The sequence below is a fragment of the Notechis scutatus genome, chromosome 3 (assembly GCF_049901735.1).
Source record: "Notechis scutatus isolate UNSWTSFEM ecotype Mainland chromosome 3, rNotScu1.2, whole genome shotgun sequence".
NCBI lineage: Eukaryota > Metazoa > Chordata > Lepidosauria > Squamata > Elapidae > Notechis > Notechis scutatus.
The window spans coordinates 87714856-87738497 of record NC_142011.1 but is presented as its reverse complement, the minus strand read 5'-3'; the positions used below and the strand labels follow the sequence as shown (position 1 = coordinate 87738497).

At 36.7% G+C, this 23642-nt stretch overlaps 1 protein-coding gene across 2 annotated transcripts; it reads right to left on the bottom strand.

Moving 5' to 3' along the window:
* Window positions 1–1184: 1184 nt before the first annotated feature.
* Window positions 1185–12490, bottom strand: GCLM (glutamate-cysteine ligase modifier subunit). 2 transcript variants are annotated; one of them, XM_026671831.2, is made up of 7 exons: window positions 12022–12490; window positions 8064–8129; window positions 6546–6630; window positions 5076–5132; window positions 3817–4019; window positions 3620–3734; window positions 1185–2932 (listed from the first exon to the last, which is right to left on the bottom strand). In XM_026671831.2, the coding sequence occupies exons 1-7, from the start codon at window positions 12145–12147 to the stop codon at window positions 2760–2762; spliced, it is 825 nt and encodes a 274-aa protein (XP_026527616.1). In that variant the 5' UTR covers window positions 12148–12490; the 3' UTR covers window positions 1185–2759. The 2 variants fall into 2 exon arrangements, with proteins under 2 accessions (XP_026527616.1, XP_087816796.1); XM_087960670.1 differs by lacking the exon at window positions 12022–12490 and adding an exon at window positions 11745–11995.
* Window positions 12491–23642: the final 11152 nt, after the last annotated feature.

Sequence of the window (23642 nt, the reverse complement as noted above, 5' to 3'; positions counted from 1 at the left end):
AATGATGCATCCAAGTTCATTCAGAGGGAAATGGGTTTGGGAATACTCCTGGAATCCCAGGCAAACCTTTCAATTTGCACGGTAAAATGGCAACGGAGGTGCCCATCGCTTTATATAAATGTAATTTTACCAATATCTGAACATAGAAGGCAAACTGTTTTAGATTATTATGCTTCCCAAACATTTTGCTCGACGAACTACATTATTTTTTTCATTGTCCTGGACTTTTGGTTTTTATTTGAAGACGTTTTGCTTCTCGTCTGAGAAGCGTCTTCAGCTCTGACAAGATAGTGGGGATCTTGTCAGAGCTGAAGAAGCTTCTTGGATGAGAAGTAAAACGTCTTCAAAGAAAAACAAATTCCAATTGTCCAAAAAGTCCAACCATGTCAATCTCTACAGACTTTTTCCTTATTACCCCACCCAAATCGCTGATCAGAAAGTCCTTTTTACCCAATGTAGGTAGAACAGTTCAAATGTCCCAGTTGTGATTGGGTAAAAGGGTCTATATGTTATTACCTAAAGAAAACCCATTTATATTTGATTTTGGCTAATTTACTTTGGTTTGAGAAGCACTGTTCTAAGTTATTTGCTTGGTTAAAAAAAAAGATAAAATAATAAATGCAATTTTAAAAAACCTCACAAATTTGGATTTTTATTCCCCTGCAAGTGCATCTCTCTATATATATACTTTCCTTAGTTCTGAAATAATAATCTAGATCATGTGTCAAGAAACAGTTATAGAGTAATATTTTTTTTCAGTATAATGGCAATAGATGGTTAAAGGAAAACATTACTTCAAAAAGAAATCCTTTTTGCACTACTGGAAAAAGCTTAACAAAGAAGATTTAGAAATTACTGGCTACATCCTGAATGTCAAATGGAAACCATAGCCATTACAAAGTTAATTTTAAATTAAACAATGTTTGTTTATTTTACCTTTTCCATGAGACTTAACTGGAAAGGTTCTACCCGGAAAGAACATGTTCTGCTTTCACTATTACAGTGGATTGCATTCTTTTGAGGTAACAAAATACTTTAAAACAGATTACAAAGATAGTAATAATAATAAATTATATTTTATGTGAAATTTTCAGCAAGCAGACCTTATGTAAGACTAGTGGAGAATTAGATTTAAAAAATCTCCCCAACCATCCCCCAAACTGATTAGGATTCAAACAGTTATCTGCATTTTTTAGATCAAGATTTCTTTTAATCCATAACTGCAAACTAATAAAACATTCATTCGCTACAGAAATTTAACATCTTGACAAACTACAGAAAACAGTTGCTTTCTACAGTTCAATGCATTTTATATTCCAACCCAAATTTTACAAAAACAAGTTCCAAATTTTACAAAAACAGTAGTTTTTTGCATATTCAGTAACTTTTTTATCTGTGTGTGTGTGTGTGTGTGTGTGTGTATTTAAAGCAGCATATCAAAATTTACTCCACAATGTCAGATAAATTTTATTTCAATTGACGTACTGAGTTTTTAAGGACTCCTCCCAACTAACCCAAAACATGGCTTCATGGCATTAAAATTCATTAACACCTCAATGAGCTCAATAGAATCTAGATCCAGGTAAAGGCTGAAATTGGAATTAAGAATGCTTTTTCATGCTTAATATATTGTGGAATCCAAACACCACCACCTGCTAAATCATCTAATGCAAAATTATTTTAATATAAAGTATAAGAAGTTTCCCTGTTGGAATGGATCCAAGTATGTGAATATGATATGAAGAACATAATAAAACATTTAGTAAAGCTTATTTTCATTTATAAATTAAAAGCTTAAAATCCAGATAAAGTTTGTACCTCTTACAAAACTTTCATGTGTGCATTAACAGAAATACACATTAAAATGGCAAACATGTACATTGTTGAACTACTGAAATCTCAATAAGCAAATCTCTTTAAAGATAACCTAAATTAAAATATTCATTTCACTGCAGCAGTTTTTTTTAATTAAGTGCTTATAAGAGCATTGATTAAATTTCTTTTGAAGAACCCGCAAACTTCAAAGTAACTTATCTGCACCTCTGGTTGTTTTTAAGAATTCCTAAAAATGTCTGAGAAGCTACACTCAGTGCAATGCTGAAATTTATATATACATCTTTTTCAAAATATAAGTATGTTTTAACTTCGGCAAAACAATTTTTTAAAAAGTTGACTCTACTCTTCACTGGAGTCATATAATTCTGAGTTAAAAACATTTGAACATATGCCAAGAGAAAACAACAAACTTAACAAAAATTGTGCATGGCTAGTCAAACTCTGGTAAGATGTTTCAGGCATAGTCAACTGAGTGTAAATTCATGACTCTATTAAATATTTCACATATTTTAAGTCACCTGTTTATTCCACCAAAATGTGGTTTGTTTAGCTTTCTCTCAGCTCAGCAGCCATAGAGTATACCAAGTCAATTATGCCTTACAAATAAAAACACTTCAATCAAAATATAGCTAGCTAGATTTTGAATGTATATTAGTCACTAAAATATTCCAATGATTACAAACAATATCCCTAAATTAGTAAATTATAATGAAAAACAATATTGCATAGGTGAGCCAGCTGTTCTCAACACAGATCACCATACGGTATGTGAAAGTAAATGAAATTGAAAGAATGGGCTCAAAAGTACCATCCCATATGTAATCTGGGTTTTATGATAATTTGTCAATTATAAAACAACTACTAGGTTCAATATGAAGTAAGAGATAGGGTCTCTCCCAAGTAACCAGTTGTCAAGATCAGTGTTAAAATGATGGGATCCTTTTAGCTTGCAAGATGTAGCCCTTAGATTTGATAATCCCTCTGCTTTTAACAATGACTGAATACCGCAGAAGCCAGAGGGGGGTCCATTCGTGCCCCTGGCAATCTGGAAGGCTTTCCTGAAGAGCTTCCTGGAAACCTGTTTCACAAAGCAGTTCTAAGAGTTGAACAGATCATAAGAACATTATTTTAGTATATGTACTACCAGCAGTGTTACTCGATAAAACAAATGTATATATCCCCACACACACTTCACCAAACATTGGATAGCCAATTATAGGTAGTCCTTGACTCACAGCATTGCAACGGCACTAAAAAACTGACTGTCACACTTACAAATGCTGCAGCATTCCCATGATCACATGAAATCGGAATTATTGGTCTCTATTGTCAAGGACTATCTATATTTTAAGTGGTTTAAAATTAATATCATTTCCCCCACCCTCAAATTGGGGCAAAATTCTTGGTAACAGAGCCGATATTTTTCAAGAAGGTACAGCTTCATCTGAGACTTCTGAGATTGGAATTCTTTAACTGAAAATAACCAGATCATAGGAGGCATTGCTGGAGCTTTTCAATGCTAAAATCCTCTTCTGCACTACTCATCATAAATATCATCTCACGTAATATATTATATTTCATCTAATGGATTGGTATTTTGTCACCATCCCACCCAATGTAATGGAAAGAAAAAGAGTTTCTCAAAGGTTTTCCAGGCCTCGTTTCCATCCTACCAACCCTCAGTCAGAGGGCTTTAGAAAGTCTTCAGAGTCTTCAGTTCACTAATAGAATTGTTCTTGTTTATTCTAACAAGGCAATCCTCAAATTCTTAAGGTGACATTACCTTTTGGGTCGTTATGAGTTAACAGCTGAATGTCAAATTCTTTTGCGAATAAAGTCAGATCTGGTGGCATTACACAACAGGAAGCAAGATTCACTTGGTTACTACTTGGTTTCACCTAAAGTAAATGAAACATTCAATATGTAATAAAGTTTGTGTTTTAATGGAGTTGAATTCACAATGAGCAGCTTCTTTCTTACCTGTGCCCACCCGAAGAGCTGTTCTAGCAATGTTTTATCTAGATCAGAAGTCCCTATAGCAACAATCTTTTTGTTCTGGACTAAATTTTCAAGCTCTGTCCAATAAGGTTTTAAATATTCTAAAGAAAAATTAATTCCATCTTCAGTTGGAGGGGGAGAAATGATCACAGAATCTAACTGGTCAACACCAAGAGCTGAACATGCTAAAAATAAACAAAACAAAAAAATTAGACAAGGAACAATTTTATACATTCTTTTAAAAAGCAGAAACAACTTATCTATAAATTCATTTATTCAGTCTCTTGCATTTATTTTATACTGCATTCTGTGCGATACATCTAAAAAATGTAAAATTTAAAAATAACCATAAATTAAAGCAACATAAAATGAAGTTTGCTTAAAAAAAGATGAGGAACATAAAAACAAAACCATCTCTAGCAGAATTATTAATTCAGGAATGGATTAGTCTACATAATTCTGGAATGTTCCGTTCATATCATCCCGATTATGAGAGTTCAGTAAGGTCTGGAGGGCAAGCAAAATGATCTGGAGCTCTTCAAGTATAATTCACTCACAAATCAATAATATCTGCATGTTCCTTCAGCATTCATATAGGTACAGCATATTGACAGTTGTTAAGAAGTATGTCATAAAATATACGGTAAAGTGTTTTAGATTGCAGATGCCACCATAGGCCTGTGAATCTACAGATTTTGCAATGAAGCATCTATGCAAGGAGGAGAGAAATATACTGAAGGAATGGGGATGGATGGACTAGATTTTTTAAATAGGCTTTGAAATTCAGCTGGAAAATAAAAAAGTTACTTGAAAAGTTAACTGAAAAGTTAACATGTCACCCATACTGTATTTCCCTTAGATACTTCTCCCCTTTTTACACCCATGCTTTTTTTTTTTCAGTAGCCCCAAATAATTTTAGCATGCTATAAGAAAAATAAAGGCCTAATTATTGTCAAGGGCACAGGAGACTTCTAACTTGCTTTGCAAGTTAAGAGCACTTGAGTTTACAAAGTCTCTGTTTCCTTTAGTGACGCAAGCTTGCATTTACTTCTCTAGAACAAAAGGACAATGTTTGTATTTTGTCAGCTGTAGTTCAATGACAGAAATGACCTAAAAGTCTTTCTTTTCTTTTTTAAAAAAACAACTTGAGATAAATCTGTTACCTGTTTTAGTTACAAAAGCATTTTTTTAATGAACAAAATATAACTGCGCAGTCACTCAAATTTAGATTTTGAACTTACTCATATTGACTGCTTCTCTGATTGATGAGGAATTCGATCTTGTGACAAAGAGCTTCGCTAAAAATGAAAAGGCGATTGTTAACAAGGAAGGCAGGCAAAATGCAAGATCATGTTTTTCTAGCTAAATATAAAACCTCAGGATGTATTAAGGGATATTTTTCAGTGGCATATCACAGTTTTTTGTAAAAGAAGAAAAGAGTTCCTGGCATCTTCAGTGAAAGATAGGGAAAAATTTTGAATCCAACCAACTCCAAAGATATTTGGTTCTGCTGTCAAACTGCACTTGCCATTAGATATTTTTTCTAACCTTCTTTGTATCTGTTCCAGTTTCTCCAAATTCTTCTTAAAAGTGTGGGGCTCAGAACTACTACTTCTCATAGTTTTAAAAATTATATTTCTATTCCCACAACCTAGAATTGCATTTGTCTGAAGAAAGAGTATTGCTATGTATAAATTAAACATAAACATGGTTTATAACTATAAGTATGCTAATATAATTAATAGGATTATAAATAAGCCAATATAATTATAGTTAAAATCATTTTGTTGTACCACTACTATTGTTATTAGCATATATGTTACTATTTCTTCTTTTTTTCCTCTTTTCTTTTGTAAAATAATATGCCCGGACAATACACTGTATTCAAAATGTTTATATATAAATAAATAAATAAATTGGATTTAGAAAAAAAATAGAATTGCATTTGTCTTTTTGGCTGTCATTTCATGTATTTAGATTTTGATTTATTACAATTCCAAGATCCTTTTTTCATATACAGTGGAACTTCCGGTCACGACTGTAATCCGTTCCGGGACTTCAATCGCAACCTGATTTGGTCATGACTGGAAGCAAGACTGACTACACATGCATGTACAAAAAAAAATGGTGCGGCAGGGGAAATCGCCGCGGCTGTGTTTGATCGCCACTCAAGGATGTGTTTGCAACCAGAGTGAAACATTTAACGGATCTTTTGGTTGCAACCAATTTGGTTGTGGTCAGAAGCGTTTGTGACCCAAGGTTCTATTGTAGTGTTCCCATCTGGAAGTCCTCCATTCTACACCTGATTTCAGTTTCCTCTGCATATGTCTGTTATTCCCCTCCGCCATTATCAATATTATTTTCAATCTATTAATAGAACCTATCAAAATAATTAATTCATCAAATTTTGAAACTGACCATCTCCTCACAGAGGGACTATGGATGGCAGAATAATATTCAGTTGTGATGACTTGCACAGTCATTTTGTAACCCTAAGCTTTCATTTAATGTTGTACAGAAATGCAACTAGTATGTAGGCACATTATTAGACATAAATATATTAAATAGAACTCCCATTCACCAAATGAATGTCCATTTCAAGCCCATGTTTTCATGCTCTATAACCAAGGAGTTTACAGGTAATGAGAGTAAATAATGCAAGTAAAGATTATTCACAATTCTGCAATATTAAGCACAAAACTGATTTTTACCTGAAACTTTCAATTCTTCTCTTTCTTCAGAATTAATCTTTTCTACTGCTTGTGGGAGAGTACAGTCAATAATGTCTGGAATTTCCTGAAATAAATATGTAAATATTTTTTTCATCCTGAAATAAATAATCATGAGCAGCTTTCTTCTTGGGGCAGCTAAGTATTTCCAATACACTGTCAGCTGCAAAAAGCATAATCACACTTTAAAATATATTTTCACTGTATGTTCAGTTTTTTAAAAATGATGGGGATATCCAAGATAAAATTTATGACTCCTCTTGGTCTAAGGTTATCCCTGATCCAGAGGGGCTAACTTGGTTTATGCTTTTATGTGAAACTAGAATTATTAATCAGGAAAAGTAAGACAGGTCATATTTTCATCTTCAGCTCCAAAGACAAGCTTACTGTACTGTAAATGGGCAGCAATCTCCCTTTCCAATAATTCAGCTTCAAAGTACTTTCTATAGATCTGTGTTGCAGTTTTTTTTAATGAACACAAAGAGACCTTGAACACCCCTAAAATCCATTCACAAGTTTGCTTTTTTAAAATGAGGATGGGATGGGATACCAACAGACTGACAAAACAAAGCCCATAGGAACTAAGGAATCTTACATGTACATATGGGTGTGGCAAATAATCTGTAATTTCCCCATTAACTACAAATTTTAATTTTCCAAAGTTATCAAATCTCAGATTTTGATAATTTTGCAGCTTCTTTAGTATATGTGTAAAACTGCCAGAATCTATTAAGATTTAACCTTTGGTCTGTTTAGATACAAGGAAAAAAAAATATCCAGATTGCACAATAGTGTTTCAAATGTGAAACACTGTCAATTCCTCCTCCACACAGACTTGATTTTTATTATATCTTCAATGATTAAAAAATAGATGCAAAAAGCATACAATAGACACTGAAACAATTTCGAAACAACTAGAACAACTACCTGATATTTCTTGTTTTATTTTTACTTCAGGGTGCCTACTGCTGATAGGTGAAGACATACTTTCATGCATTATCCTTAATGAGGTACTTTCTATTTACATTTTATCATGCAAATCTTGACTAGAACTAGTAACAATTCAAAACTGATTTATGTTATACCGCAAGCTGTTTTTTTAAAAAAAGCAAATTACCCTACTCCCAGTAAGTGAAGTATTATTTAAAGAATGTTTTTTTTTGTAATTTATTTTGTTCTTATTTTATTAGTAACAATATTTCTGCTGAGTTTGTAAGAAGTGTATTTGTAGAAGTCAACAATCCCTAAATCCTTTTTCAGTTGATTTTATTGTTTTATTCAGTAGCTCTTATGTTAATTGTTAGGTTTCATTTTTATATTATTCTGACTTGCTAATCTTAACATTTTCTGTTCCTAATATACTTTTCAGTTACACTTTTATTTAATGTACCTGTCTGGCCTAAAGATCTTTATTTATTATTTTGTAACTTGCTTTGTGCTGTTAATGTTTATAATAAAGACTGATGGTAATGATTAAAGAAATATGAAAGGATCCCTTACCTGCATCAGATCAGGGCTGATTTTTGAATTCCATTCATTTAAGGTTTTCTGAATGCAATCCCGCAGCTGTAAAGAGCATTCCAATATTAACATTTGGTTTCTGTTATTCAATGTAAGAAATAAATTAAACAAAAACAGTGTAAAAATAACTTTACAGTATTCATCTATTCCTTCTGCCCATATATGTAAGTGTATGAATTATGGATATCATAACTTACAAAGCACAACCAACATGAGAGCAAGCAGTAGATGTTACATTTCTAAACTGTTATTCATAGGCTTTATTAATAAAATGGATATATTCTCTTTAATGCCAAATGGGGGGAAGCACTTAGCAAAGTGACTAATCATAAAACAGGTATGGTACTTGCTTACTATTGATGGGTAATCACTTGGGAATACCAGGGCTCTGGGCTTAACACTCTTGGGAAAAGCAAGGAAAATTTACTTAGGTACTGTTGTCAAGAAAATGGCACCTATGAAATCACAAGAGGCTGAACTTGACTGCAAACTTTAGTAAAGGGAGCAAATAAACTGTCCATTTGGGGAACTGTGTTCTGAATCAAAGATAGCATACTGCTTTCTATAACACTCTTTCATTGTTATCCCCAAGAAGTATTATCAACGTTAAGCCCTTCCTTGTGAACTTCCTGGACACAAGCTATGGATGTCACAGTATACTATACTAAATTGGCCATCAATCTGATCCATTACCACTCTACTTACATTTCTAAAGTCTCCATCAAATTCAGGAGTTTATCAAAAGGCAAAACAACTAGGGAACTGAAATTATTTGACCTCTTCACTGTAATACTGGAGAAACTGGAGAAGCAGAAGCTTCATTGTGTAAATAATGATTAACTACAATGTCTGCTGGAACTTACCCATTAAGTATGCATTCCTGGTTAAAAATATAATACCTTAACCTCATTAGCCATACTCACAATAGTTTATCTTTCTAAATCCCACCACACTATACCCCCTTCAAACTGTGGAGTATCTGAAGACAAGTTGAAGTTCATTTATTACAGCTACATCTATTAATCCTCTTCTCAGCTGACAGACATGGGCCCAAATAAATTGTGTTATCTCTTTTTAAGAGGGAATGACCTATCACTTATTTTGCTACTAATTATTTGTTGTCAAAGAACAGTTCACAGGTACCATAAATACATCCAATGCCAGCTGCACTGGTCGCCAGTTCACTTCTGAGCCCAATTCTGGTTTTAACCTTTAAAACCCTTCATAGCGTGCAACAGGATTCCTTGGTTATACCAGCCTATCCCGCTAGATCTGGCAAAAAAGGTATGATGCAGGTACTATTGGCCAGGAACCTTCATTTGATGGGTACCAGGAGACCTGCCTTCTCTTCTGTGTTGCCCCACCCTATGGGACATTCTTCCCTCCAAAATGAGACTAGCTCTTTTATAGTATTCCCCCAAAGCCCTAAAGTCTTTGCTATGTTGTCAGGCCTGGGGGGTCACAGATCACCAGGGACCTATTCAGATGGCTCCATTGTTGAAGTGTTTTATCATTCCTCTCCTCTGAGTTGTATTTTCACTTTTTAATAAGGTTTTTTACATTGCAATTTTTTTTTATTTCTTGTTCTTATTAATTTTTGCTTGTTGCCCAGAATTCCCAATGCTGAGATAGACAGCTATAATTTGACAGATAAATAAATAAAAATCCTAAGCTTCAATTTAGTAAATTAACAATAAGGAGGACCCATTTCCACATATGACCTGAGGCTAGAACGTGATTTCCTGCTTTAATTATATCAGGATTCCATCCTACAATTACAACCAGGGTGAGGCAACTTTGGCAGATACATGCTGCAACAAAACTATTACACAGTTCAACTTGCTCACGTTTTATATTAAGCTAGAACTACATTAGAACATTTTTAAATGAAAAAAATAAAACAAAAAACTTTATCTTTGCTGGTGTTATTTTGAGTAGAACAATCTAACCCAGGTCTTAAAAGAAAGGCAGAAAACTATGTAATCCCAAATATCATCATTATTAGTAGTCAATGGGCCATCATACTAGGAGTTATCTTTGGCAATGTTTATAGAGCCCCAGATTAAGGCAGACTTTTTTATTTTCATTATTACTACTGATCAAACTTTTGTCGATTCACATTCCTGGTTTGAAATATAAAATTCCAAATCAACAATTTTGCCCTTGCATGTTCCATAACATGCCACTATTTTCATGGCTGGATGAAAATACTCTTTTACCTTCTCTTCCTGAAGGTGTTTCCCTTTATCGGAAATGTCTTGAAGGCTCCTTTGTAATCTTGTCTCATGGGCAGGAAGCACTGCCCAAGTTTTACTAGAACTTTTACCTCATAGTTATGGAATATGTTGACTTTGTGGAGTTTATTTTGCCAGTGTACAAAAGCACCATCTAATAATAGAAAACTGCCATTTATACTGGCTTCCAGAACATATCACAAATTCAAACACTGAGATCGCCACAATTATTCATCAGGTTGTAGCATGTATTTCTTAAAGTAAAAAAAACAACCCTACCCTGCACCATTTGTAGATGGTATAGTAGGTATGTTGTGTATATGTACGGTATATATAATTTACGATAGAACAAACCAAAAAGAGGAAACAACTGATTGGCACGACAATCCCCAATTAGAATAATTTATATGTTTCCTCAGGCAGCAAAAATTTATATCCCAAGAATGGTTGCACTTCTGAAGCTGTCCATTCTGTAGCAACTACCATTAACATGCTACAACTCTTATTGCCGCCCATGTATCCTGCAGCAATGCCAAAAGCCAAGCCTCTGTATTTCTTCCAATAATAGTGTAGCAAAATTTAAATATTTATTTACAACCTCAAATATCTGAGAACATTTGTCACTAGCAGGAAGGAGCAAAAGAGCTTCAAATGGAGGCTGCAATATGGAACACCCCACTATGTTTTAAACAAGAGGTTCAGTTTCTTGAGACCCGAACAGGGATAAACTATTTTTAATTACACCCCATGCAATCAACTCTACAACCATACAATGGATGAGTACTGTTAAGAAGTTTATTACTACTACTGCGTACTATATTCCCTACTATTGCTATATTTTTTTCTGGCCACTGTTTATGTCTACAAACGTTCATGTCTATGTACAGACAAGTACACACACCCAGAGTCCTGTGATTATGTAGTATAACACTTTATGAACCTGGACTCTGTTCTTCAAATATTTATGCCATAATAAACGTTAATCTTTGTGGTACTGTAGAATTTTACTTTGTTCAAAATCAATTATTCTGACAGCTACAACAGTCAGATCTTTGGAAAGTTTGTATATATCTATACACAACCAAGTCAATATAAATATTGTAATGTATACAGTACATTTTATTCATCTCTTGAATGATGAACTTTGATTTTTTTTTTAAAAAATATATTCATATCACAGCTTGTTGAGCGTTCTAGGCTTTACAGCAATTTTGCAGTTTGTTCCTTACCTTTGAACTCTACCTGATTGTCCCTACAAGACTTTTTTGTGTCATAGTTAAGTCTTCCCATTGTGACTTTTGATAGGGAAGGCCCAAGCAAAAATACTGTATATTGCAAGGCCCTGTTTTATATAGATAGACGGCTTGCTAGATCAGGCTTCAGAGGGGTCGGTTAGCTCGCTTTTCAGTAAGCAAGAGGAACAAACCTGCATTCTGGGACTCCAAACCGCCACCTATATTAGATAGGACGGCAGCTGTCAGTCACAACACGAGGTTTGATTTTTGCCGTAGATCCATCCCATTCACCTGAAACTCGGAGGGGGGGGAAACCAAAAATACAGGCAAATGCCCATTCCGCGCAACCCGGCGTCCACCTTCGTCCATCGTCTCGTCGGAAAGGCATCACGGGATGCTCCTTCGTTGCCGTCTCTCTCTCCCGCCCGCCACACACACACACACCAACCATCTCTTCTTTAAGCTCACCTCCTCGCTGGGAGTGGCCGGGCATTTCTTCCGCAAGCGGCCCCAGTTGAGCAGGTTGCCGGTTTGTAGGTTGAGGGTGCGCGCTTGTCTCAGCAAGACGGCCGCGCGGCCGCTCTCGGTCCCCATGCCGGGAGTATCGCGCTTCTAAAACCTTCTCTCTTTGGGCGAGGAGGAGCCGCTGTGCCGCCGGGCTCGGCCGGGAAGTATACAAGCGCACGCGAGTCGCCTCCTCGGAGGGTGGGGAGCGGATGACTAAGCAAATATAAAAGCGCTCGGTCACCTTCCCAACCCCCACTCACATGGCTTAGGGACAATAGGGGGCAGGTGGCCGGTCAGGGCAAAGGGAAGGAACGGAGGCGAGAGCAGCAGCGCTCTGGGCAAAGAAGGAGACGCGATGCCGGGAAGAGCCTGAAGCGTCGAGTGTCCGGTTTAGCCCCTCCCACAAGCAAGCGCAACCCCGACGTCTCGCCGGCGGCGCATGCCTGAACTTCCCGAGAATGTGCCGTGGTTTCAAACGGGTTGCAATGGGTCCCCCGCCGCTTTCCGGGAGGCGGAAAGAGCGTTGATTGGCGCCCTCTGCCGGTTGCCAGAGGCATTTCACCACCCACACCCCGTATTAATACTCGGCTGACAATTCATTTAGGGACAGTTCAAAGTAAAAACGGCGCTGAAAAAAGTGACGGTTTTTCACACTTGACGACCATTGCTGCATTTTCCCCATAGTCACATGATCACAATTCAGCCGCTTGGCAACTGTTGAATATGGTTGCAATATTCTGGGGTCATGCGTTCAGCTTCTGCAACCTTCTGACAAGCAGAGTCAATGAGGGAGCCAGGTTGATTTATCAACCGGTACATTAACTTAACAAATGCAATGGTTTGCTTAACAACTGTGGCAAGAAAAGTTGTAAAATGGGGAAAACCCACTTAACAAATGTTTCACTTAACATATATTTTGGCCTCAATTGTGCTCGTAACTCGAAGAGTACCTATACTTACTTCAGTTTTAAGTCTGAGGGTGTCTTGCGTTGGGGTGCTCTGGAGGGGTCTGTGACAATTTGCCACGGCCAATTCCCTGTGGCCAATTCTTCGCAGGACAACAAACCACGGCCAGCCTCACCATGGGACAACTCACTGCAAGACAAGAGTGACATTAATATTAAAGAAATGGTGGAATAGAATCATTAAAGAAAGGATGCCGAAGGAGGGACAGACTTGAAATGTGAATGACAAAAATTAAAATATTTTTAAATTTTATTTTAAATAATTAAATTGAATTGTTCAATTGTTGCATGGCAAGATGCCCCCTGGGGAGTTAGGTGTGGTGAGTTGTCCTGTGGCGAGTTGACGGTTGTGAGTTGGCCGCAGTGACTTGGCTGAGGTAAATTGTCCCATTCCACTCTGGAGACCAGTTCTGCTTTGCTTCTATTTAACGTCTATTTTCATCCTTAATCTTCTATTCGGTCCCATTGTCTTTCCGTTCCTGTATGTAATCATAGAAGAGAAACGACAACCTCAAGAAGGAAAAACTTTTGGCACCCTTTGAATGTTCTTCCAGAGTCTCATTTCACTACTTATTTATTTATATCATGCCTTTATTATTTCTATAAATTATTCATCCCGGCAATCATACCTAATTCTCCTTTCTCCTCCTATTTTCAATGTGCTATTTGCATGATTTATCTCATCTCTCATAATTAATGTAAATGCGAGAATCTGAATTCATTTGTTTCTTAGCAATTATTTGTGTTGTTTATCCAATCAAGAACCTGGAGACACCTGCTTTTACCTAACTCTGCATCCAGCCCACGTATCAGTGGGACTGTTTTATTTTGCAGAAATATAATACTGTATATGGTATTACCAATATTGGAAAGACAGGAGATGATCAAAGTCCTGCTTGAAACTTCTGTTCCTGCTTAGATTACACAACAATCTTAGACTCAGATAATCCTGTATCTCATAAACTCTCAGGACAGTTTCTTAATTTTGTTTACCGTAAAGATCAAGTCATTGCTGAGTGTTTTTATTTCTCACCCGTTTTGGAAAATAAGTTCTAAATAATTACAGTTAAAAACAATTTCAAGTCATTTTTTCCCCCCGACAAACTATGTAATTTGTATGGCTGTGTAACCAGGAATACTGTATACCAGCAGGGCTGACATGGTGCTGTTAATTCCTACTACTAGTTCTTAGCATTCCTGAAATTTATTTCAGAATGGAAAGGACCAGAGGTGGTATTCAGCAGGTTCTGGAGAACTGGTAGCGGAAATTTTGAGTAGTTTGGAGAACCGTCAAATACCATCTCTGACTGGAGATTTTACAGTATCCTTCCCCTGTCATGCCCACCAAGCCACGGCCACAGAAACGGTAGTAAAAAAATTTGAATCCCACCACTGGAAAGGACTAATTGAAATGGTTGCCTGTAGCATCTCTGAATGAAGTAGTGCCCTGTCCTTCTTCCAGCAGATTCTGTTGGATAAAAGGATTAGTTAACTATATTCTTGCTCACCCTTAAAAAGATTTTCCATTTTAACTCTGCATGAGTTATTGTTCTAATTGTCAGAACTACATCCATGTTTTAATTTGTTAAAAATGTGTTTAGGTAGCAGAACTTTAGGCAATGCTCATTAAAATGATTATATTTTATGGGAATTAAAGAAGTAAAAACACCTTCCCTAGCATAGAATTTTTCCCGATCTCTTTTATTTTTCCCCTCTCACACAACCAAACTTTAAAAAAAAAAAAAAAATCTCAAAAACACACGTCTCATAGGATATATACCAATTAATCCAAAGCCAAACCACTGCACTGCATGATTATCTAATCATTGGCCCTCTCCTATATCATTTGTACAACTGACACAGAAAGATCCAAGATTGTAATTTCTTCATATACTCACTTTCTACTCAAAGGTAATTACTGTTAAATCCAGGAGGGTTTATTCTCAACTAGATTAATACGATATTGCAGTTTGGAGTTCTGCAATAAAAGTTATCATTTAATATAATAAACACAGCTGCAAGAATGGGGTCAATTATATAACAGCCTGTATGAAATTAAAATCAAAATATTTCTGATACTTGGATTCTGTAATCCCCCTTTTGTGTGAATTTGATACAAAGAATGCATTCTGAAGTGTGGAATTTGCTGTTTCAGGCTTTTATTTCTCACTGTCTATTGGTCTCCAATAATGGTTAACAAATTCTTGGCTGCTTCCCAGAGTGCTGCAGTAAAAATGGAGTGAATATATTAACAAGAGCACAAGGTGAGAGGATAACATCTCATTCTAATGACATACCAACTATTGGTTCTTTAATATTAGTATGCCATTTAAAAATGAAGGAACATAAAAGTTACCCAGTGAACATGGAATACAGTTTTCTAAGTATATTAAAGCAAGATGGAAAACTTTTTTCTGGCCAGGAGACATGATTTCTATATCATTTTCATCCCAGTGGTGTAAACTTATAGGAGAATTGCAGTGATATGATGATGTAATCAAAGGGAGTAGAGGTTTTTTTTTCTTGATCTCATATTGTGGTTGGCTTTTACAAATGTAGAAAGGTATATCAAGCCTTCCCAAATAAGAACAACTGAGAAGGAAATGGGCTTTGGAAGTCGCCTGCATCTCACCAATTTTTCATCCCTGCATTCAGTGTTTGATATTGGTGCATTAATATGTGTGATCAATTGCATGTTAAAAGCAGATACCATGGCCCCTAATAATAAGTGATTTTAGGACCTGAGATGTCAAACAGAAATTTGTTGTTCATAAGGTTAGTAACACGACTTGTGGCAGTACCTGGAAGCAAAATAGAAGAGAAAGAACTAGAGAAGGTAACCCAAAGGTGTTTTTTTGAGATGCAACTGGACTTTCTGATTTTTCTTTGAAGACATGAAGAACTGAAGAAGCTTCTTGGATAAGAAGTGAAGTGTCTTCAAAGAAAAACCAGCAAGTCCAGTTTCCTCTTGAAGAAGCACCTTTGAGACAACCATGAACTAATGACTGAGAATCTCCACAGACATTTAGAGAAGGTAACAAAATACAAAAACCTGCAAATAAAAGTAGAACAACTGTGGAAGAAGAAAGCAAAGATAGTACCAACAGTACAGTAATAGGCACCTTGGGCACAATCCCAAAACAAGTGTAGTACCCCTTGAACACCATAAGCACTGCAAAATTACCACCAATCAACTGCAGAAGGAAGTTTTACTTGGAACAGCTTACATCCTGTGATGATACCTTCAACACATCTCCATCTGCCTATCCCAGGTCCTTGGGAATGACTTGATAGGTGGACAAAAATGCCAAATCCAATCTGAACATCTGGCTGGCTGTCCAATGAACCATAATAATAATGTTGGTTCAAAAAAGGTTGTAATGTAAATAAACAATAGAAAATCACCACAGTCATTAGAATCTGAACGTTCCAACAAACACCAACAAATCAAATCAAGACCAACAAAATATACATCGTTAGCTGGGAAAGGCAATATCTGATTCCATTAAAAAACAAAATAGGAATGTTACATGGCATCTGAAGTCACTAAGGCTGGAGTTTTTGATTTGTTTTGGATTCTGTCACTAATATGAGAACAGTTTGGTGTGTAGTGGTTAAGGCACAAAGCTAGAAATGGAAAGACTTAGCTCCTGTCTGAGTAATCAAAGGAACCCATAACGACTTTAATAACCCATTTGCAATAGTGCAGCAAAAATGAACACCTGAAATATATATACACCAACATTCTCACCAAGGACCAACAACTCATCTGAAAAAATTATTATAGAAAGCCTCATCAGCTGTTTCATGATATGATTTCTGGGGATGGAGTCACTAAGCAGGGAGGGAGTGGCCTAGAAACCAGGAGACTGTGAATTTTTGTCCTGCCTTAGACACGAAAGGCAGCTGGGTGACTTTAGGCCAGTCGCTTTCTCTCAGCCCAGCCTACCTCACAGGGCTGTTGTTGAGAAAATAGGAGGAAGAAAGTGTGTTGGTTATATTCACCATCTTGAGTTATTTATAAAAATAATAAAGGTAGGATACAAATAAATAAACAGAGGTAAGAAACTCTAGTTCTATCAGTTTGGAGATCAAGATCCCTGATCCTCCACTGAAGGATAATTATGACTTTATTGGGATGAGCTAATATTGGAAAAGCTGCAATAAGCCAGATAGTGATAGGAGTAGGTAATATATTTAGTATATTACCTACTCCTGCCATAATTGAATGTGATTTTCTCTTTCAAAAATTAAAGAAAGATTAGCGGAATAAAGTAAAAGACTTTGCTTGTCAAAAACTATATTTTTATTTCTAAATTTTGGTTCAAGTCTGAAAGCTGTTTACTGATCCAAAAACACTATTTTTTTAAAGAAAAGAAAACCTGCTTAGATATCTAGCCTTGTTTATTGAAGACGATACTTAACTTTCACTCTCTGTGATATATTCTTAGCTTATTCCAAGAATATATCAATTCCACAATGTCAAACACTGCCTCAACCTTACTAATGTCTGGTTTTTTTTTATAGTTTGAGAAACAGAAAATGTGCAGCAGGTGAAGGAAAGCTGAAATGTCCATATGTGTGTGCTGATGTAAGATAGTGGATATTATGGCTATAAGCCATACCAAACTGTTGCTATGAGGAAAGGATAACTAACACTGAAAGAGAATTAATGCTTAACAGTTAATATTTCATAGAGTGTGCACTGTGCTTTTAGGGTGAAAACCTTTACAGAGTGAAAATCCCAAAATATGTAATCAAATCCTGAAAGCAGTATTTACTACCTAATAATTTAAATTTAAATTTTATTTATTTTTTAAAAAATATTTTACTAAAACTCTTGTATCTGTTTGACTTTTTGTAACCATCAATTGGACATCATAATATGTCATAGGGCAACACTTTTTGAACCAAGGTATCTCAAACGGGCTAACTTATTTATTTATTTTTTATTTTTTATTTATTTGATTTGCCAATTGTTTACAAGATAATAAGTATAAGTGTATACATAGTTGTGAATACTTGAAATGGGTACATATGAAAAATAAAAGAAGAATAAGAGAAACAATAGGACAGGGACGGTAGGCACGTTGGTGTGCTTATGCACGCCCCCTACAGACCTCTTAGGAAAGGGGTGAGGTCAATAGTAGACAATCTAAGGTTAAAGTTTTTGGGGTTTGGGGAAGAAACTACAGAGTCGGGTAGAGTATTCCAGACATTGACCACTCTATTGCTGAAGTCGTATTTCCTGCAATCAAGTTTGGTGCGGTTAACTTTGAGTTTGTATCTATTGTGTGCTCTTGTGTTGTTATGGTTGAAGCTGAAGTATTCATTGACAGGTAGGACATTGCAATGTATGATTTTATATACCATGCTTAAGTCAGACCGAAGACGGCGTAATTCAAGGTTTTCTAGTTCTAGAATTTCAAGTCTGGTGGCATAAGGTATTCTACAACGAGTAGAGGAGTGGAGAACTCTTCTTGTGAAATATTTCTGGACTTTCTCAATTGTGCTAATATCAGATACGTAATGTGGGTTCCAGACTGATGAACTGTATTCGAGTATTGGTCTAGCAAATGTTTTGTATGCTCTGGTTAGTAGTGTGATATTACCAGAGAAAAAGCTACGTAGGATTAGGTTAACAACTCTTAATGCCTTTTTGGCTATGTAGTTGCAGTGGGCTCTAGCACTTAGATCATTAGAGGTGAGTATTCCAAGGTCCTTTACAGAGCTTGGGTCATCAACAAGATCTTGACTATTCAGCTTGTATTTTATTTTCTGATTTTTTTGCCAATATGTAAGACAGAGCATTTATTTGTTGAGATTTGAAGTTGCCATTTGTTTGACCATTCTGATACATAGTCAAGATCTTTTTGTAGGGTAGCAGTATTGTCTGTGGTATTGAACAGCTTTACATCATCAGCGAAAAGAACGCAAATTGCTCTTAATATGATCACAGAGGTCATTTATGTAGAGTATGAAGAGAGTTGGTCCTAGAACACTGCCTTGGGGGACACCACTATTGACAGGTACAGAATTTGATAGGATGCTCCCAATTTTGACCATTTGTTGTCTGTTTGCCAGGAATGCTTCTATCCAGTTATTCAGTTGTCCAGAGATACCATAGGATTTTATTTTTAGGAGTAGTTTGTCGTGGTACCACTGAATCAAAGGCTTTACAGAAGTCTATGTAGATTGCGTCTATTGCTTTGCCCTGGTCGAGTTGTGTCGTCCATATGTTTTTGCAGTGTAAGAGTTGCAGATTACAGGATAGTTTTTTCTGAAACCAAATTGTTTATTAGAGAGTAGGTTGTTTGTTTCTAAGTGGAGGAGGATGGATTGGTTAATAATTGATTCCATGACTTTACAGGTGACGCAGCATAAGGAGATTGGTCTGTAATTTTCAACTAGGCTTGGGTCTCCCTTTTTGAAGATGGGGATGACTGTGGCTTGTGACCATAGGTTAGGCAAGGAGCTGGTCCTGAAAGATTTTTCAAAGATTATGCTTAGAGGTTTGGCTATGGCAGTGGATAGCTTTTTTAAGAAGTAGGGACATATTCCATCCGGTCCAATAGATAGAGATGGTTTTAGATTGCGTAGTGCTTTTTCAACATTGTCTTCTGTAAAATCAATATGTATTAGATCATTGTTGTTATCTGTGGTACGGCTAGGAAATACTGGGCATGATCCATTGCTGTTTACAAATACTGAGCTGAAGAATGTGTTAAAGATGTTGGCTTTAGTGGTGTCGTCGTTGCAGTCTTTACCATCAGGTCCTATCAAGGGTGGGATAGACCTTGAGTCTTTTAGTTTGTTGTTTACAAAATTGTAAAAAGCACGGGTGGAATTGGTGCTTAGAAGGTTTTCCTCTTGTTTAATGTGATAATTGATGCATTCGGTCTTTATCTGGTGGCATAAATTTTTGTATCGGCTTTTGAAATTGGCAACGTGACCAGATTTGTTTTTCCGCCAGAGTGATCTCTTTTTGGATTGAAGTTTCCTTATTGTTATTGTTATTGTTTTTTGTTTTGTTTTGGGAGTTGTTGTTGGTACATATAGTTTGATGACTCTTTTGACTTCAAGTAAAAATATGTTGTAATGGTCTTCAACAGTATTGCATCCAGTGAATAGAGATTGCCAATCAAGGGATGAGAGATCGTTGTCTATAAGATCATAGAGAATGTCAGGACCCATTACTCTCATGGAAGCGAAATATAGGATAGTTCTGGCCACACTGGATGCAGTCAGTCTCAGTCACATAATTGGGTCATTTCCAACATTGGCTGACATTCCCACGAGTCAATGTGGAACCTGGCAGGAAGTATAAATCCATCGTGATTCCTAATGCTCCCTGATAAGGTCCCACAAGCAAAGTTGACAAGAGAGCATTGGCAGTGGGGAAGCTGGCAAGGAATATTGCAATATTGCAGTCTCCCCCTCCCAGAGGTGGTATTCAGTCAGTTCTGACAGGTTCTGGAGAACCGCTTGCGGAAATTTTGAGTAGTTAGGAGAACTGGTAAATACTACCTCTGGTTGGCCCTGCCCCCATCTATTCGCTGCCTCCTGAGTCCCAGCTGATCAGAATCCCAGCTGATCGGCTGGGTCTTCTTTTGTTGCCCTGCACAGGAAAACAGAGCTGGAAAGCAGGTTAGTGGGGTGGGGAGGAAATGGGGATTTTACAGTATCCTTCCCCTGGAGTGGGATGCAAATGGAGATTTTACAGTATCTTTCCACTGCCACGGCCACCAAGCTATGCCCACCAAGCCACACTACACCCACCAAGCCACTGGTAGTAAGCGGTAGTAAAAAAAAATTGAATACCACCACTGCCCCCTCCCCCCAATTTCTCTGTGCTTGTGCTTGTGCTGTGCTAGAGATTGGCACAATTCCCATGCACCTTCCTGATCTTTGCTGTAGATCCATGTGTCTTCCCTGATTCATGTGGCCCTTTTTGCCCACATCTGTTGCACTGGTGTTCCCCAGGCAGAGTACTAGCAAGCTACTTAATTTTTGAGGTGAAGTGCTACTATCAGCTGAAATTAAAGTTAGCTATGTGCTACCACAAGCTCAGATTTAAAAAAATAGCAATATTTAAAGTTCATCCAAAATTAATACTTGTAATATGATTTAACACCCAGCTCCTACAAAGTACTGTATGTTGGGTGCTGTATCCTGGTCTCAGCATTTACTGTAAATAGAGATGGGAGCTTTCCAAGAAATACAACTAAAAGGAGAGGTACTTAACTTGTGTTAATATGTTTTGTGCAGCACTTCTTGCAATACTTTCGCCTAGATTATTATATTTTATATTTTATATGGTCAATAATAAAAGGTCCATACAGCCCCATAAATTCTTTGACTTAATATATTCATCAAAGAATTTGAGGGAGCTGAAAGGGAAGGGGAGGGAGAGATTTTGTTTAAAAACAACTTTTTGTGTTTCTATATTTGGGATTTTAGGGAAGCTATTGTTGAACCAAAAATATTGTTATTTCCACTATTTTATGCCTTAAAGTTAATCAGTGATTATTATCCAAATGTACAGTTATGTACACCATTTTAATAAACATTTGCACATTAAAGGTAGTCTTTGACTTATAACCACAATTGGGACCAGAATTGGGGTCATAAGTTGTTACCACGTGACCAGACTCAATTTTGCAATGATTGTAAAGCAAATCACCACAGTTGTTAAGTGAATCATGAGGTTGTTAAGCAAATTCACTTTCCCCAATGGGTGCTTTTTGTCGGAAACCAGCAAAATACTATACATGGTAAATCACTAATGTTTGACATGGGATGCTGCAACTGGTTGTAAATTCAAGCTGGTTGTCAAGCACCCAAATTGCAATCACATCACATAGAGTGTATGTGACATTTTGCTACTCTTCGGAAGTGCTTTAAGGCCACAAAGCACCCTTTCTGAGCCTACCAAAAAACCTTGGACACTACAATACATGTATAGTAATTAGTGTTTACTAATTGGATGGAAAGATTCTAATGTACCAAATTTTATTTATTTATTTATTTTACACAATTCAAAGGCTGCTCAATTCTGTACAACTCTGGGTGACTTTCGACTTTAAAATTAAGCAATAAAATAAAAGCATAGATCATACACAAGGAAACACTCCACAAAATGCAAAAGTGTTATGAAGGCTCAACATCTACTCTATCCCTTGGCCATTCTTTTCCAATAATTTTTTAACATCATCAGGATAGAAGTGATATGGATTTCTGGAGAGAAGCTGTTCTAGTGGGCAAACAATGCAATAAACAAGGCATACAAGTACTCTTTGTTTAGTGACTGCCTTATTAAGTGACTTAGCAATTACAATACTGATGAAAAGGCAACTTTATGACCAATCCTTTAATTTACAAATTGCAGGTCCATGAATCAAGGTAACCTGAAGTAAGAATTTGTGATTTCTTTTAGCAGCTGCTTTGCTTAACTGAATTGTCAGTCCCAACTTTGGCTCCTAAGTGAGGAGTACTTGTACTTTATAGATCCCAATAAAGTATATTTTCTTCCTACTCCAGAGTAGGAAAATATTTCAGCAAACAAGTCTTTAATAAGCACCAGTGACTGTATGACTGTAACTTTGTCACTTGTATCCTTATGATCTATATTGACTGTTTCCTAGTATGATTTGATTGTTTATTGTACCCTATGACTATTATTAAGTGTTATACCTTATGATTCTTGACTCTTGATGAATGTATCTTTTCTTTTATGTACACTGAGAGCATTTGCACCGAGACAAATTCCTTGTGTGTCCAATCACACTTGGCCAATAAAGAATTCTAATTCTAATTCTAACAGGCACAGGGGTCAGAGATTCTAATGTCCATACAGTTCTGTTGCATGACAATATAATTGGAAGCAAAGCAGAGGTAGTATTCAGCAAGTTCTGACCAGTTCTGGAGAACTGGTAGCAGAAATTTTGAGTAGTTTGGAAAAACCACCTCTGACTGGAGATTTTACAGTATCCTTTCCCTGCCATGCCCACCAAGCCATGCCCACAGAACCGGTAGTAAGAAAATTTGAATCCCACCACTGAAGCAAGGTCACCTGCTTGGGCAGGGGTGGGGATGCGAGGGGATTTGGACTAGATCAAGGGTCTCCAACCTTGGTAACTTTAAGACAAAGCTGGCTGAGGAATTCTGGGAGTTGAAGTCCACAAGTCTTAAAGTTGCTAAGGTTGGAGACCCCTGGACTAGATGACCTACAAGGTCCCTTCCAACTCTGTTCATCTGTTAAACGCAGTGGCGGATGAAGGCTCACTGGTGCCCTAAGCAATGGCAAAACTTGGTGCCCCCCCTCCTTTGTCCATAGTGTACAAACGAAGCCAAACTTAGGCTACATAAAAGTTTTTGTGGTGCCCCCTATGGGCCTGGTGCCCTAAGCAGTGCTTAGTCTGCTTAATGCAAGCGTCTTCAAACTTGGCTAGTTTAAGACTTGTGGACTTCAACTCCCAGAATTCCTGAGCTAACATGACTAGAGAAGGAATTCTGGGAGTTGAAGTCCACAAGTCTTAACGCTGTCAAGTTTGAAGACCCCTGGCTTGATGTTTAATACACCACTTGGTTAAACGCGTGTTATCTGCGCGCACGTGT